The 17736-nt window shown below is 45.8% G+C and overlaps 1 protein-coding gene across 13 annotated transcripts in view; it reads right to left on the reverse strand.

The window, feature by feature from the left end:
• The window catches only part of MTCL1 (microtubule crosslinking factor 1), a 132484-nt gene that overhangs the window by 15500 nt on the left and 99248 nt on the right, over positions 1 to 17736 (reverse strand). For 12 of the 13 annotated variants that reach the window (XM_045458780.1, XM_045458772.1, XM_045458783.1 and 9 more), the window contains 3 exons: positions 10296 to 10463; positions 5578 to 5832; positions 15 to 311 (listed from right to left, as the gene is read on the reverse strand). In XM_045458780.1, coding sequence (XP_045314736.1) covers positions 15 to 311; positions 5578 to 5832; positions 10296 to 10463 — 720 coding nt within the window. The remainder of the gene's footprint in view (positions 1 to 14; positions 312 to 5577; positions 5833 to 10295; positions 10464 to 17736) is intronic. The other variant, XM_045458779.1, reaches the window with a different exon arrangement.

The raw sequence follows: 17736 nt of genomic DNA on the forward strand, positions 1-17736 counted from the left end.
AATCCCAAGCCGACCTGGGGGAGGCAGTTCCTGAACTCCCGCTGGGGCCCGCGGGCCGGAGGCTCCTCTGGCTCGTCATCCAGGGACAAGGCGTCCAAGTAGAGATTTTCCCGTGCTGAACACCTGTCCGATTCCTTCAGCTTGGACAGCGGCCGGTCTTCAAATGGGGTAGAGTCTGTGTCTGCGCAGGGCCACATCCCCAAGGGGCGGGGCATACGGGGGCTTCCCGGGTGGGCAAAGGGGCGGATGTTGCCTTCTTTTGGATCACAGAGGAAGCTGCCACTTCTCCGGGGGCTGTTTTCTTTCTGCAACTTGAGCGTTTTAAAAATGAAAGCAGTTAGCCTCACCTTTCCCTCTGTTACTCTCCCTAAGACCACTGCTTCTCCCCAGTTTGGAATTACATTTGGGGCCTCTAGAAAGACTATGAGAAGTATATGTTCTTAAAGGTCTGACCTTAATTCCAAAAGTAACACGACATTACAGATGCTTTTATTTAAAACAAAAATCACAATTTTATCCGGACTGGAAAATCTGCATTAACTATACACACAAGCCAACTCCTTCTGACGAGAATATATATATTCCTATGTGTAACTTGGAGTACTGGATATAACTTGGCGAACTGCTCACAGGAAATTATACATTTATTTAAAAAATTGAACATTGTTAAGTGACATATTTAGAACTCCCTTTATACCTTCAGAACTTAAGGCACACTCAATGGAAAACCATCAGTGGCAGCAAATTTCTGAGGGTGAATTTGATTTTCCTAACCAGCAGGTTTCCTAATTATAATACTGTCATTTAGGATGGGTCCCCTATGTCACCTAAGTGATTGAACTGGGTTGTAACCACTGGGTGTCAAAAGCAACTTCCACTTTGCTTGAGAGGGTTAAAGCTTAGCTATAAAGTCGATTAAAGATCGGATCTGACTGAAAACAAGAAAAATATGTCACATACTTTAGAGCCATACTTTTTTTTTTTTTTGCCTGACTTGAGAAACTCGGGAACCCCTGGAGTTAGGGAGGTCTGAGTTGGAGCCATTGTCCTGTGCCTTGCTGGTTTCCTCAGCTCAGTGTCGTCATCTGTGAAATGGGGACAGCACGGCTTCCTGCTGTGGAGGGGCCACAAGAAAGGCGAGCCCACCAGGGGCCAGGCCCATTGGACAGCTCAATGCTTGTCAGCAAGATGACCACCACTGACCTCGCTCGGGCCTGGGCGCACTGATACACGTCTTGCCTGTTTACGGCATTAGAACGAACAACCGGGAGCCATTTAGGAAGGGTGTCAATGTGAATTCACAGCGACAGGCAGAGAAATGGTGTGCAGGGCAGAGGCTCACTCCCTGGAGAAGCCCTAACGGACGGCTCCCCCCTGGACTCTCTGGAGCTTTCCTCACCGCCTTCCTTCCAAAACAGGCGCAGAAAGCATAACTGAGGCCTGAGGATATTTCCACCCACGTGTCTCCACCGGGGTCTTTGCTGGGTGGCCTGCTCACACGTTGGCTGCTGTTCTGAACAAGAAAACTATCTGAAGGGTGAAAGTGACATTTGGATTTTCCAAAGAAGAAAGATTTCCAGTCCTCAAGTAGGGTGCCAGGAAGTTCCAAAACTCCCTTGGAAGCATTAATTTTTTTTTTTTTTAACAGCCCATTTCACCAGCTACACCTCTGGGTCCTCACTGAAGCCTTCATCCATGAGCAGGAGCTATGTGTGGCTTCTGCATCGTCAGGAACAAAGTCACGTGCGAGAATGGGGACAAGGGGACTCTTCCTCATTTTTAGTAATTTCTGAGGCGGTGGATTATGTTCAGTTTCTGAGAAAGATGGAGATGAAAGTAGCCAGAGCTTAAATGTCAAGAGTCTGAGGCCGGGTCACAGCTGAATTAGCGAACAAGCCAATCGCTCTGGGTTTCAGCTACGCCCCTGTGCTCTCAACCCCAAGACACAATTCTTCTCAGTTCTCTTAAAGATGCTAGCGTTTTCTTTAAAAACAAAAAACAAAAACAAAAAAACCCCAAAACCCAAAATAAAAAAAAAACAACCCCAAAACCAAAAAACAAACAAACAAACAAAACAACAAAAAAAGGAAAGCTTTTTTTTTATTCATCTAACGCATGTCAGCGCAATTGAGTTTCAACACGTGATCATCCCTAAGCTATTCTGGGTGAGAATTAAAACACAAGAATCACATTCGAAGCTGTAAATGTGCTCCGCGGGTGTGTGTGAAGGGGAGGAAAGAATGACTAAGGAGGAGAGCTCTGAACCAGCACATTCTAACTCAGCAAAGTGGGAATTCAAAAATAAACCCAGGCGGCCAGAAGCAATGTATACTAAAGCTGGGAAGTGTTAGGTTTCCTAAAAATGAACTGGAATGGGTTTAGCGGGAGGTATCTGCTGTAAGATGCCTCTGGGGTGTTGTAATAGAATAATGGGTCCTTAAAAGGATCGGGTTTCCTAGGAGAGTCATTTCAAACCAGCCATCAGCACCTACTGTACTTAGAATCCTGCAGCAGGACAGCTTTTAGTGCAAATAGAAAACGGAAAAGCTTTGCATTTCAAGTAATACAGGAAACAATAAACCTTCAAAGGTGTCACCTTACCCAAACGGTCAAAGGAAAAAAAGGTCACTTTGTGAGCAGGTTTTAAAAGAATGGCCTTTCAGGGTGTAGAAGCAGCTGATTTAAGGAAGTTACTGGAAGGAGAACGGAACGACACAGGGTCCTTCCTTTAGGTCTTTAGTACAGCGGCGGGTCCTATGTCATCTGCGTGTTAACTGGGAACTTAATTCTAAGGAGAAATGTAGTGTGACTCCATAAAAGTTAACTATCACCCAGTCAAATCTGGACTGGGACAAGAGACGTTGATAAGATAGACGATATGTGTTATATGACCTTAACCACATTCCCACAGTCATCCATCATATAAAATGCCTCATGTGGCACAGAAATTATGTCGGAATTTAATGACACCGGACGAGTATGAAGCATGTGTTCTGAAAGTGGAAAATGGATTTAGTGTCACTTCCTTCACCAACTGTGTTAGGGTGATCACAGTCAAGGTTACGTGGCTCACCAAGTAGTCAAATGTCAAGAGCATACGTTATGAAGAATGTTCACTTCTATTTCTTGTTTATCTATGGAATGCGGGGCTAAACATTCAATGAATGATAAACAAAACTTCCACACATACACACACCTCAGTCACTTTCCTCTTTTACGGAGAACGCCCATAACTGCTTTATCTAATTTTCAGGATTGGGCACCAAGGTATAAAATTGTCTTTTAAAATGCTGACTATTTGTGGGAAAAGGCCAGATTTATTTTTGAAAGCCACAACCGCATATCTGAAGCATCATTCACTGGCAACAAATCCTCTTCTAAAAACAGCAGTGAGATCATTGTACAAAGCCGGTGGGAGCCACCACACAGATTTCAGGAACAGATGACTGCCTGGAACCCATGTGTCTTGCATCCATTACGTTCAGAGACGTTAACCTTGAGGACTGAAGTTCTGAGGCTGTCGGCTTGGTAGGACTGCTGCGGTCCTCACACGGAATACGGACATGAGTCGGAAATGGGGTTCAGCAAGCACATGCCCGCTTTTATCTTTCAAAATACAGTTTCTTAAAATGGGGCACCTGCACTTCTCTGGTCACGAACTCTTCAAAAGCTCAATATCATCAGATGTCTTACTATATTTTCCCTCACTAGGAATTCTTCCTTCCCCCAAGTAAAACCCTAACAGCTTGTTTAAATGATAGCCAGGGTGTGACTTCTAAAAAGCAGCAATGCCAAGACCAAGGAGCCCATAGCTCACAGCCAAAGGGGACCCCAGAGGGGCCATGGCAGGGATCGTGACGGCCTTACTGTGGTACAGGTGGGACACAGTGAGTGCTCCTGGAGGGAAGGCCAAGAGGGAACCTCTCCGGTAACAAGGTGCCTGGAGTTACGGAGATCCTGGTTAGCTGAAGCTGGATGTGATAAATCAATGACCATTTTGCAAGAATACATGCTATTTTTGCTCTTGCCATTTCCACCTAACAGCTGATCCATTCAGCAGAGCACAGGCGCACAGGGGATTTAATGCAGAAGATTCTTCTCAAATGATGCATTTCTAGGCCAAACAGGAAGTGGTCACCTTTCCTTTGATAGAATTTGGGGAATTTTGAAAGGAGCCACATCAGATATCAGTATGGTGGCTCAGTTGTGTGCGTAATCAGATCTGGGAGGAACTGTTGCTCCTTTGTATCTGCACTGTGCTTTCTTCTAAACGCTTTTTTAAAATTTTTTAAAAAATATTTTTATTTATTTTTGAGATAGAGAGAGACAGAGTGCAAGCGGGGGAGGGACAGAGAGAGAGGGAGACACAGAATCCGTAGCAGGCTCCAGGCCCTGAGCTATCAGCACAGAGCCCGACGCGGGGGCTGAACCCACAAACCATGAGATAATGACCTGAGCCGAAGTCAGGTGCTCAACCGACTGAGCCACCAAGGTGCCCCTCTTCTCAACGCTTTCTGAGCCAAGGGCTCCTGGTTTGTTTGTTTTTTTTTTTTTTAGCTCGTTCACCTTCTCTCCCTCCCGGACAGTATACAGAAACTAACCCTGGCCATTACACCTGCATAACACAGGTACCACATCTCAGAATGATAGAGCACAGTTTTCAAAAGGCTGCCACATAAATGCCAGCAGTATGGGTATTTGTAATAGAGTAATGTTATTTTTCCTGAACTTGGTTTCCTATTGATTAATACGTTTCCTTGAGGCTTCATAAATTTATAAGTGTGCCTGGCTGGAATAAATAAAAAAATACACATATGCTATGTAAAACTCCATCCAGGGAAGAATTCCAAGCCTTCATCAGTTTAATGAGAAAATTTAATTTGTGCATCACTCAGGCATGACCCCAACTATGCAAACCGTCCTAAGTCTGACGCAATGTAGACTTATTTTCTATTATCTGGAAGGTAGAAAAACAACTCCCCATCCCCCGCTGAATTCATCTGGGTGTTGGAATCATTTGTTTAGCTGAAGGCAATGAACTACCAGCTCCCTCTCCGACTACGGTCCTACCTAATCACAGCTCAGCAAGATCCACAGCAGGTGCAAACAGCCTGATTTCCAACTTAATTCAGCAATTTCTTTCCTAATGGGCAGCAATTCCATTCAAGTTGGAGCAGTGACTGTGACCACATCTTTAGTGGCCAACTTCAAAGGTAGTTTGCATCTTGCAGGAATCACCTAATAAGACCTGAAATAACCTTATCTTTCAAGTTTAGTCTTTAACTTCTTTTAAAATGCCACCCCCTTCCCCCCAGCCCTGACCACAGACCTCCCACACGTATACACACAAGGAAGTTACCCACAAGCTTTGCAATGAGATCTGTGTACTAGCAGGGCCCAGTCTGGATCTCCCACACTAGAAACTCTGCTATTTTTTCCTCTTCCTTTGGAAGCCCGTGGAACATCCTGATGTAGTAAGGACCTCGCAATAGGCTGATCTATTTTTTTCCCCCAAGTGCTCCGATTTCCAGGTCAGTTTAGTTGTCTGTACCCTCTTCCCTGTTCGCGCTCCCTTACCTGTTCTATTCTCCACAAGAGCTCCTTCTTCTGCCGCTCCCACTCCTGCCGGTCTCGGTCTAGACGGTCGAGAAGCTCCACCTTCTCCCGGTTCCAGTTCTTCTCGCTGTGATGGATCTGCCAGCGCAGGTCCATAACCAGGCCGTGACTGTCGGCGAGGAGCTTCTGGTGCGTCTCCCTCTCCTTCTTGAAGGCCCCTTTGCTGTCGGCGGAAGAGCCTGGTTCTCCCAAGTTCTTCTCCGTCTTCTCTTCCAGCTGGGAAGGAGAAAAGACTTAGACCTTAGTCCCTGGCCAGTCTTGTATTAACAGGTGAAGAACATCTCAGCACGTTTGCATATTATCCTTGGAGACATGTTTCAGCCCAGATCTGACCAGTCTCATGGAAAAAACAATTTTCAGTTTTAAAGTCCTAGTTAGGAACATTTGACAGAGTCACACGGAATGTAAAGCAGTGAGTCCGCTTAGCTTCCTCTCATCTGCTTCTCAGCTCCACTTCCTGACTCGGTTACCACCCTATCTTGTCTTCCTTCTGCAGAGTTCCTGGAGGGCAGGTACGTGTCCCTAAGTCCTCAGCCCCTGTATGGACACTGGTGATGGAGTAGCAGTGGGACCTACCAGTTCACAATAAATATCTGTTAAACAGCCATGAGATTAAATACCAAAAACAAACAGTCAAAGAAACTTCCATCTAGGGGCGCCTGGGTGGCTCAGTCGGTTGAGCGTCCAGCTTCGGCTCAGGTCATGATCTCGCGGTTCGTGGGTTAGAGCCCCGCATCAGGCTCTGTGCTGACAGCTTGGAGCCTGGAGCCTGTTTTGGATTCTGTGTCTCTCTCCCTCTCTGCCCCTCCCCCTGCTCGCACTATCTCACTCCCTCAAAATAAATGAACATTAAAAACAAAAACAAAAAACAAAAAAAACAAACTTCCATCTAGACGTATCATATTCAGACTGCTCAACACCAAACAGGAAACCTTGGAGGCAGGCAGAAAAACATACCACACCCAGAGGTACACAGACACGAATGACAGCTGACCTCTCCTCTGAAACTATTTGAGTCAGAGGATGATGGAACAACATCTTTAAAGGACTGAAGGGGGAAAGGGTCAACCTCGACAGACTTCAATGCTCAGCAACAATATCTTTCAAAACTAAAGCAAAGATGATTTTTAAACAAATTAAAATAAAAAAAAATCATTGCCAGCAGACCTGTATTTCAAGAAATGATGGAGGAAGTTTTCAGGCAGAAGGATTACGATACTAAGAGACACTCTTACTTATACACACAAAAAATGAAGAACACTGGAAATGACAGAAGTACAAATAAAAACTCATGTTTCCCCTATTTAAAAACATTTTTAAATGTTTATTTTTGAGAGAGAGAGACAGAGAGAGAGAGAGAGAGCACGAGTGGAGGAGGGGCAGAAAGAGAGGGAGACAGAATCTGAAGCAGGCTCCATGCTGTCAGTGCAAAGCCCGCGAACCGTGAGATCATGACCCAAGCCGAAGTCGGATGCCCAACCGACTGAGCCGCCCAGGTGCTCCCAAACTCATGTTCCCCTTTTTAAAAATTTATTTATTTATTTATTTATTTATTTATTTATTTATTTATTTTTGAGAGACAGAGAGAGAGAGACAGAGCACAAGTGGGGTAGGGGCAGAGAGAGAATGAGACACAGAATTCCAAGCAGGCTCCAGGCTCCGAGCTGTCAGCACAGAGCCCGACGCGGGGCTCGAACTCACAAACTGTGAGATCATGACCTGAGCTGAAGTCGGACGCTTAACCGACTGAGCCACCCAGCTGAGTGCCTAAAGCAAAAACAGTTGCAACGTGATGTGTGTTTACAGACCGTGTAGAAGTAAACTGGGGCCACAACAGCAGAGGACAGGACGAAGGAACTGGAAGTTTACTGTTGCTGCAGAACATGATACATTTTAGCAAAAGATTAGTGAACATACAGATGCACGTTTTCCCCATTCCGGTTCGGCAGACCCCCGGATTTTATGGATGGAACCATGTTACTCTATTCAATTCTACTGGGCTTCTAATCCATCCTCCTCCTTGAAGTCAGGACAATCTTTGGCAGAGGTAAATCCAAAATGCTTTACTTCCGTGATACAGTCGGGATTTCTGTTTCAATCTTTTGCACATTCTTCCTCTCCCTCATAACCTGACTAGGTGCGGCTCCTCAGATGTACTATGCTCCTTTCTTCGTTGTGCCTTTTTTTGTCTGAAACATCCTTTCTCTCTTTTCCCATGTACCCACTCTTATTCATCTCCAGGACTCATGCTAAGCAGCAGCACTTTCATGAACACCCCCTCCCTGAAACCTCAGGCTGAGGTGTGGGCTCTGCATCCCCCTCCCCCCGCCCCCCACGGCAACACCGTGTATAGGCCTCGTGGGACACTTATCACACTATTACAAATTGCCGCCCTTGTCTGGGTCTCCCACTGCACTGACAGCCCCTTCAAGAAACATCTTATTTGATGGCATCTAGAACAAGGTCTGAGTTGGGAGTTAAGTGAAGCAATCACAGACTTGGGCATTGACACCACATGGCCTTCACGGAGATAAAATACTTAACTTCTGATAGAATTCACTTGTTTTGCTTTTAAGTAGAAGAGAGTAAAGACGGGGGGGGGGGCGGATTATAAGTGAACCATCCTCGGCCTGCATTCACTGCTTCCTGGGTTGCAATTGTGTCAGAAACTTCTTCAACGATTTGGGCGGAAGATGAATCTTTACCTAGTGCCACCTTGCTTCTAGGTTTGAAGTCCTATTTTTATTTCTCAGTGTTATTGACTTTTCCCGAGGCTTTATGTGTAGCACACGTGTGGGTGGATGCCAGGTTTCTCTAAAACAAAGATGAAATATTTTGAAATCGGCTCATCTCAAAGATTAGGCCTCCTTTCTTTAGCTACACCTACACTTACATCTTTGAAAATATTTAGCTTTCTCCCCCACAAACATATTTTAAAATAGGCTTAAAGAGCATCCTTACTCATTTTTCCTCCACTGTGGACGCTTCAGGCTGTGCACGAAGATAAACAGAGCATCTAGTAAGAATCTCCTACCGGGCAAGTAGACACGGTTCATAACTGGGTCAGCAGCTCCGCCAGCCTGGCCTGGTGCTTTGGTTTTGCTATGCTTTGCTGCTTCCTCTGCAGAGAAGGCTGTGTCTCTGCTCTACCTAGGGCTATGAACCTGATAGCGATGCTCCCTTGGGCCAGCTGGCAATGCAGTTGAACTTGTGGGTACCAGGGAAGCTGTTTGCTTTTGACATGACAGGCCCTTTCACCTCTTATCAAGGCCATTTGGAAGATGTCTCCATTCTGGGAAAATTTCTTTGTCTTTCATGACCTGGCCAATTCATATAAAATTTTAATTAGTTTAAGATCTGCCTCAAAACAGGGCCTAGAAAGTAGATTATCAACGATGCACAGATTTCCTCCCATGATGATCAAGGGGCTGGAAGAGATCTGGAGAAACAACCTGAGCGAGCAGACTCTGGGCAGGAGGTGACATTGCTTTTAAGGATTTCCAAGGAGGAAACACTTAAGAAAAGAACGTTTCTGGAGAAGTCTGACCTTAACAACCATGGCCCTGGTCTAAAATCTCCAAAGAGTCTCTGCTCTGTTGGGAGGGTGCAGGCAGGACCCTGTTCTCTCCACTCACGCACTGAAGGCTCCATGATCTGAGACCCACACTTCCTCTGGGCCTCCATTTCCTCCAGGGGAGATAAGGACACGGAAACTGATCAGACCTCCAGGGCACGTAGTGGAAGGTCTACAAGCTCTTTTCAGTATTTGGAGAAATCTAAAGGAATGCACATGTTTTCCTTTTCCAGAGATAACTAAGCCACAATCTGCATTTTCTTTGTTCCTGTCTGAACTGTGTCAGCGTGTTCTGATCACCACTTCACGCTGGGCCATCCTTCGATGGGGCTAAGTACCGCCTCGTTCAGTGCAGAATGGGAAAATAAATGCTACTGGCCAAAGGCGTTCAGTGGAGACTGTGTTTCCTTCTTGGTAGAGGGACTGGGAAGGGGGACGAAGGTGTCTCGGAAAGGCTGGGAATTAAAAAAAAATTTTTTTTTTATGTTTATTTTTTTTTTTAATTTTAAAAAAAAATTTTTTTTTTTCAACGTTTATTCATTTTGGGGACAGAGAGAGACAGAGCATGAACGGGGGAGGGGCAGAGAGAGAGGGAGACACAGAATCGGAAACAGGCTCCAGGCTCTGAGCCATCAGCCCAGAGCCCGACGCGGGGCTCAAACTCACGGACCACGAGATCGTGACCTGGCTGAAGTCGGACGCCTAACCGACTGCGCCACCCAGGCGCCCCTTTAATGTCTATTTTTGAGAGACAGAGAGAGACAGAGCGTGAATGGGGAAGGGCAGCGAGACGGGGAGACACAGAATCTGAAGCAGGCTCCAGGCTACCAGCTGTCAGCACAGAACCCACAAACTGCAAGACCATGACCTGAGTCGAAGTTGGACGCTTAACGGATTGAACCACCCAGGCGCCCCAAGGCTGGGAATTTTAAGGAGAGAGAGAGCGAAAAGAGCGAGCTGGCAGCTGTTCCAGGCTTTCACCTCGGAGTCGATGATCTCTTTGGACAAGGATCACCCTGGATCCGAGGTACTGTGCCTTCTCCCCACCGGGCCCAGACAACGGAGGCCCCAGAGTTGGGGCAGGGGAGACCCCGCGGGCAGGTACCTGTTCCAGGCGGCACTTGAGCGCCGCCCACTGCACGTCCCAGGCGGCCTTGTCGCTGGCGTACTGCTGCTGCAGCCGTCGCCGCGCATGCTCGTCCTCCCGCAGCTCCGCGTGCAGGTCCTCCAGCAGGGTCTTGAGCGCACCAAACAGCTGCTGGTTTTCCACCACCTGCAGGGGGGAACATGGAGTCGGGTCTGCCAGTTCGTGCCAAGGTTTTCTTTAGGTCCGAAGAGGAGGGGAGCCTAGCATCAACGGGGTGCCGGGCTGTGTCCAAGGGGCTGTTGCGGTGGGTGTATGTAGAGCAGGTGCGAAGTCTGCACGGTTAGTGGGACGCAGCCAGGGGGTCCCCCTGCTGCCGGCTGTCAGGCTCCTGGGGCTAAGACTCCTAAGGGCCTGTCGGAATAGGAGGGAGGCTGGCACTCAGGCTGGTCCTCCAGGCCCAGAAGCAGAAGGGAGGAAGCTGCAGGAGGCCACGGGGAACCCGGAAGCCGGGGCTGCGAGGACGCTACATGTGACTTCAGACGTCCAAAGCTGTGACTGGGGATGCAGATCTTGCAAGATCTGAACACTCACCGACATATTCTGTCATTTTAATACCAGCCACTGAACCAGAAGGGAATAAAAAATAGGCTCTGTGTCTCTTATAAGCACAGCGTGGTCATACTGTGTGGCTTGTATGGATCAGTATGGCCATGTGGGGAAGGGCATGCTGAGCTTTCATAAACAAAGCCAAAAGTGAACGCTTAACTTGTTCGTGAAGGCTTCCTCATGGTCCTCTGAGATAGAATCACTGTGCCCCTCCTTTCTGCTGCACCAACAGCATGAATAACCATGGCACCTACTTGTTTTCTCGTGCCGCCCCTGATCACTCCACCACCACGGTAAAGTACACGGGTGGCGGGCGGGAGACAAAACCTTACCCACTCCTGATTTCCAGTGTTTCACACAGTGCTCAGCCTGTGGGAAGTACGCAAACAGGTCTCATAAATGAAAATGGGATTTTTTATCCCTAATCTGCTTACACCTAACTTAGAGATTTTATATTTTCTAAAATCCACCCTGCCCTTTGAAGGCACATTTCAAAACCATGCTGGCTATCTTAGTACATTTTGGCACGGACACTATACCAGAAAGGTTTGTCTAAGTGCATTAAATCCTGAATCAATTATGGTACCTGGATGATAAAAGCCCCATGAGCTCATCTCTTCCAGTTGGGCAGAAAACACTTAGTGCATCATGAGCTTCCAGACTGTCTCCGGGCAATCTTGTTTGGTGCATTTATGAGGCAGGTAGAATTAAAGCTCTCTCAGTTCTGTCTGGATGCAGATCATCTCGACTTTGGGAACACAGGACCCCTTATTCTCAGAGCAAATCCCCCCCTGCTTGATAAACCTCTCATGCCAAGGGCAGCAGGACACTCACTACTCCCAGCTCTCCTGCATCACGTGGAGAGTCTGTCGTGATTCTAAAACTAGTTAATCCCCTAAACACATGTGCACATAGATAAAAATGGTCAGCCACATTTGGGAAGAATTTAAGATACTTTGGCTGTATGTTTGGATTTAAATGAAGTTGAGTTAGAAAAGAGAAACTCCTGGGGTTCCTGGGTGGCTCAGTCGGTTATGTCTCTGACTTGGGCTCAGGTCATGATCTCGCGGGTTGTGAGTTTGAGCCCCGCATCGGGCTCTGTGCTGACAGCTCAGAGCCTGGAGCCTTCTTTGGATTGTCTCCCTCTCTGCCCCTCCCCCCCCCTCTCTCTCTCTCAAAAATAAAATAAAAACATTTAAAAAAAAGGAAAGAGAAACTCCTTAACATTAGCAAATTTATTACTGAAAACTCCCCAGTTCTCCCTGTAAGTTGTCTGAAGTTATATGTGGTAGACTTTCAATTGGGTAGAAGGGCCTATTTGTTACCGTTTATTGCTCTTTGATTCTTCTCTCTTTGAACACCAGTTTTTACTTTAGTAGCCCTGAGACTGAAGCCATGAAGGGTACAGTTCAGTTAACATTTTCAGGATTCAGCAACTAGAGAACCTTCTAAAAATCCTACACATTCCTTCCAACCACCTGAATGTAAGAAAATTACCACTATACTCAGCGAGCTGCTCAGGATATATGTACAACTATAATAAATAACTATAATAAATCAACTTGACACCAAAAGTACTTAAAAATTATGTAAGCACAGGTGAGTGAGAAGAGGTATTGCAATTTTTTTTTCCCAGAAATACACATCCCTCTGAGTACAGAATTTGTTTGAAAAAATTTATTTATATTTTATGGTAGATTCGTTTGGGATTTTCATCTTTGGCATTTAAGTTTAAAAAATATATACATTACTACTTTTGGGCTCCTGGGTGGCTCAGTCAGTTGAGTGTCTGACTCTTGATTTTAGCTCAGGTCATGATTCCAGGGTCATGGGATGGAGCTCCACATGGAACTCCACACTCAGCGTGGAGCCTGCTTGGGATTCTCTCTCTGTCTCTTTCTCACTTTCCTTCTGCCCCTCTCCTCTACTCATGGCTTGCTCGCTCTCTCTCAAAAAAACCAACAATCACTACTTTTTAAGTCTAAGCATTTTAAGCATAAACTAATGGTAAGAGGTTTGATCCAGTCTGAGTAGTCATCTCATGCTCGTGGAAGAAAAAGCAGAAAACTACGTAATCAATTCTTGTATGTAATGGATAGCTCCCTACAAACCCCACTTTGTGAATGTAGCCAGCCTGTAGGGTTCTTAGCCCCGCACTAAATGCCTCTGACAACATTAGGACCGGAACTTTGTGGTCCTCGAAAGCAGGAGGTCACATTAATAGTCCTTTTGCAGACTGAAATTTTGGTTCCTCTAGAAATAAGTACTTGCTGCCATTAGCAAATATCAGATTAAATAAAATTAAGCCTTAATGTTTTCATGCACATTTGGGTCAGAGTGATCAACATAATGTGCTGTTATACCAGTATAATATTAATCATCATGGCAGGAGTTCAAAAACTGCTTTGGGATGAAGGTGGCCAAAGGGAGCAGGAGAGTCCACAGAATCACTGTCATTGATACTCGCTATTATAATCACCCAGGAGCAGCATGTGATATGGCAAGAAGCCAGACTAGCTCTCGGCCATTGGTACACAACACCAATGATTGATGTCCAAGAAAAAACTTCTGAAGACCCAGATGGGCCCGATGCTTATCAACTTTTCACAACAAAAACAAACAAACAAAAACCCCAAACCCCAAACCCAGTAATGAAGGGTAATTCTAATTGCTTCTAATGGGTCAGAGGGTGTGCTAAGATCAGGTATGCTGATCATTCACCTGCATGATGTTATTACCTGCTTCTTGCATCAGTGCTGGGTGCATACCGTCACGTTCCCTGTTACAGAGGAGGAACCAGAACACGCAGCTACTAAGGAACTGCCAGGCTCTCTCTGCTAGGAAGTGCAGAACACAGACTGCAATCCAGGTCTGTCCCACCCAAGGCTGGACAAACCGAGCCAAGATACTTAAATTCTGACATTATATTCTACCCAGGTTTTTGTTGTTGTTTTGTTTTGTTTTTTTGAAACGTTGCCTAAGAGAGCCACTTAATCTCTAGGAGCGATTTCCATCCTCCATATCAAAGGTAATAATATTAGTGAGCCATCCTGAAAGAATGCTTCAAAGTTACGTGTGTTACTTTTTCTCTCCGCGGTGGCCCTTGCTGGGCAATGTTTTGGGTAAAAAGATGATCCTAATCAGGTTAAGAATGGAATCAAGATTCTCTGGTCCGTTTAGAGGTCTTTGGGTGAAAGTCTTCCTGGATACAGACTTTTCGGAAACTTCTGTGCCAGGGGCCCAATTATGCAACCTTTTAGCTTATATATCTGTTAAGCATAGGCCAATTTCAATGAAAAAGGCCAATTTTTCAATCTCTTCAAGATCAGCTTGTTGGCTTTCTTACAAAAAAGCAGGAATAAAATGGCTCCACCATTTCCTTTTCCTTAGGCTAAGGGCATTTGAGCCCTTGCAAGTTCATCTCTTTTGGGCAAGCCTTACCACAATTCCAAAACTGGGATCAGGAGCTGGACTGTGCTATAAAGTGTTAAACTTTATACCAGGTTCAAGGTTGGGCTTCAGCTAATTAAGGCTGCCACCCAAATATACAATAAGCATTAATGGAAAGCAAAGAGGAAGTTTCTGAGAAAGGTAACACACCAAGATATTTGTGATGCAATGCCAGCTATTCGATAAAATCGTTCCTGCGTAAGATTTCTAAGGTATGTGTTTCATAATTCTGTGAAAGAGCTACGCTACCATCAACCACTTTGCCTGTATCAGAGCCATTAATGCTGGAGATGAGTGTAATCTAACACTGGAACAGATACATTGTTCTGTTCTGTTGACCTGCTGCTAAGGGCCCACCCACAGAATGCCAGATGGCCTCCACTTCCTATTCATTTAGGCTCGTAGACATAGGCAGGGAGTTCTAGAATGCTGTGGTAGCTGCCCTTGACCCCCAACACAGGGAGGCATAGGTCCTATTTCATAATTACAAAGAGGGACACCTCATACACTATTCAATAAAGTAACCCCTCTACCGGCAAGAGTCCCAAGACAAGTCCTGTGCCGTGCGATCAGACAGAAAGGATACATTTACACATCCAACAACATTTTACTATTAATAAGCCATTTGTCGTCCTTACTTCCATTGTTCCATTCGGATTATTTTTAAGATTCTTTTCTAAAACTACCATCCTCCCACAGATGAAAGAGAAGGCGTCACTGAAGACTGGCCACGAAAACATAATCTCTGGCGGAGGGTTACAGAGATGAGAAATTCACGTTTGTACAAAAAAGTCGTCTGTCCTTTGGCTGAGAATATGCAGGTGATCTGGGCCACGTGGGCTCTGTGCTGCAGGTGACTGTCATTTTCAGAGAGGTTCCCAAGAATAAACGTGGGTTTGTGAAGGAGTTGATGGACATGTATTCAGTAAGTTATAAACCCAGAGTTGTCAGCCAAAGGCTTCAAAGAAACCGGGGCAGGTCTGATGAACCTCAAGTGGCCAGATGGGAAGAAATCACTTCGTAGCGAGGTTTAGGGTTTGTTGCACACGTAGAAAAGTATGTCATAAACTGCTGACCATGGCTAACACTGGGGGGGGGGGGGGGATGGGGACTGAGAGAGTCCTTTCCTGAGTATCCTTCAGCATTTGTGGCTCTTCCCCTCCTGCATCTGTACTATTTGCACAGTAACAGAAACAAACAAAAACACACAGCAAACATGAATTATGTTTCATAATTATAAGCTCTGGTCTGGTTCTTTTTTTTTTTTTTTTTTTTTAATTTATTTACTCTTAGAGAGAGCAAGCAAGTAGGGGGAGGGGCAGAGAGAGAGGGGGACAGAGGATCCGAAGCAGGCCCTGCACAGACAGCAGAGAGCCCAACATGGGGCTCGAACCCACGAACCATGAGATCATGACCTGAGCTGAAGGCAGATGTTTAACTGACGGAGCCACCCAGGCGCCCCTAGTCTGGTTCTTTTTATAGAGTTGCTTATCTCCTAGGTGAGGTTATACAGTTGCAAAGTCCACAGAATAAACCATGGTACAACATACAAAACTGAAAGGTAAACGTGATTTAGGCTCAAGAGGAGAGCTTCCTTATTAAAAAAAAAAAAGGCGGGGGGGGGGGGGGGCGTCTGGGTGGCTCAATTGGTGTGTGTCCGACTTCGGCTCAGATCATGATCTTGCAGTTTGTGAGTTCAAGTCCCGCATTGGGCTCTGTGCTGACAGCTTGGAGCCTGGAGCCTGCTTCAGATTCTGTGTCTCCCTCTCTCTCTGCCCCTCCCCTGCTTGTGCTCTCTCTCTATATCTCAAAAATGAATAAATGTAAAAAAAAAAAAAAAAAAAAAAGAGCAGATCACAGTCTGACATACAGGCCCTGTCTGGCACAGGTGCTCTTTTGGGAAGTTTCTGCATCTTGGGCAAAACAGAAAAGTGGGGACCCAGGTGAGTCGAAGTCTGGGAGGCCCAGGGAGCCAAAGGCACTGACTTTTACTTAGGATGGCTCTTGAAGGCCCTAGGTTCCAAATGAGTCCTGGCCCAGTGAGTGACAAAGGTCCAGGGAAACAGATTCTACTTGGTCCTAAAGCTGGGTCCCAAGGGAGGCTCTTTAGTGACCAGCTGTCGTTGGAGACTAACATGAAACATAATTTCATCAGATCTTGCTCTGAGTTTTAAATCAGGTTCTCTATATTTATACTTAGATGTCTTTTTTTAAGTTTGTTTATTTTGAGAGAGAGAGAGAGAGAGACAGAGAGAGAGAGAGGCAAGGAAGGGCAGAGAGAGAGAATCCCAAGCAGGCTCTGCACTGTCAGCACATGAACTCGTGAACGGCAAGATCGTGACCCGAGCCGAAATCAAGAGTCGGATGCTCAACCAACTGAGCTACCCAGACGCCCCTATACTTAGATGTTTTAATAAAGAATATTATGCCACATCCCTGGAAGAAAAAGTGACTTCTCTTTGAATAAATTAATCCAATTCACAGGCGATTACCTATTAGAACCACATAATTCTGGCACTGTTAATCCCCTTGCATTAAAAATCTTGATTTTGGGAATTACTAGTAGATATACAACACATATGAAGCCTTAGGTCTCTAAAGCTTAACATAGTGGCAAGCTTCCTGGAACTAGGTGAGAGCTATCTAATAAGCTCTTGCATGGTTTCCAGTTCTTCCAGAAGGCCTGGCGAGCTAAAAGTGCTTTCTGTTCTCAAGGACAATCGGGTTCCTGCCACTAGATCACTAGTCGTGTGACTAAAGATCAGTTAACAGGGAACATTCACACAGCTGAGTATTTTCCAACATGATAATTAAAAACATTTTTTTTAACGTTTATTTATTTTATTTCTGAGAGACAGACACAGAGTGCGAGAGGGAGATGGGCACAGAGAGAGGGAGACACAGAATCTGAAGCAGGCTCCAGGCTCTAAGCTGTCAGCACAGAGCCTGACACGGGGCTCAAACTCATGAACACTGAGATCACGACCCGAGCTGAAGTCAGCCGCTTAACCGACTGAGCCACCCAGGCGCCCCAACCTGGTAATTTTTTATGAACTATTCTGAAAGTTGACTCGATACATTTTACCTCTTTGGACATGATGCATTTTGCCATTTACTGCGTGCAACTGTGAGAATGTTCACTACGACCCAGAGCGAAGACCGAGGCCTGGGAAATTGCCTTCCTTGGGAATATAGCCTTGGGAAAGGAGTCAGGCCACGTTCCCCGTTCTGATTATCACCTTGGCAGGATCTCAGGGTTTCTGCAAAGGGCGCGGCTCTCTGAGACACGTGTTCTTTTTCTTGCAGGCAGGCTGTCCAGCTAATACCCATGCCACGAAAGGGAGGCAGACCCGCTAACTGAGAATGTTCACTCCCAGGCAATCAGCTGTCGTACAGTAGAGCT

The sequence above is a fragment of the Leopardus geoffroyi genome, chromosome D3 (genome assembly GCF_018350155.1).
Source record: "Leopardus geoffroyi isolate Oge1 chromosome D3, O.geoffroyi_Oge1_pat1.0, whole genome shotgun sequence".
Taxonomy (NCBI): Eukaryota; Metazoa; Chordata; class Mammalia; order Carnivora; family Felidae; genus Leopardus; species Leopardus geoffroyi.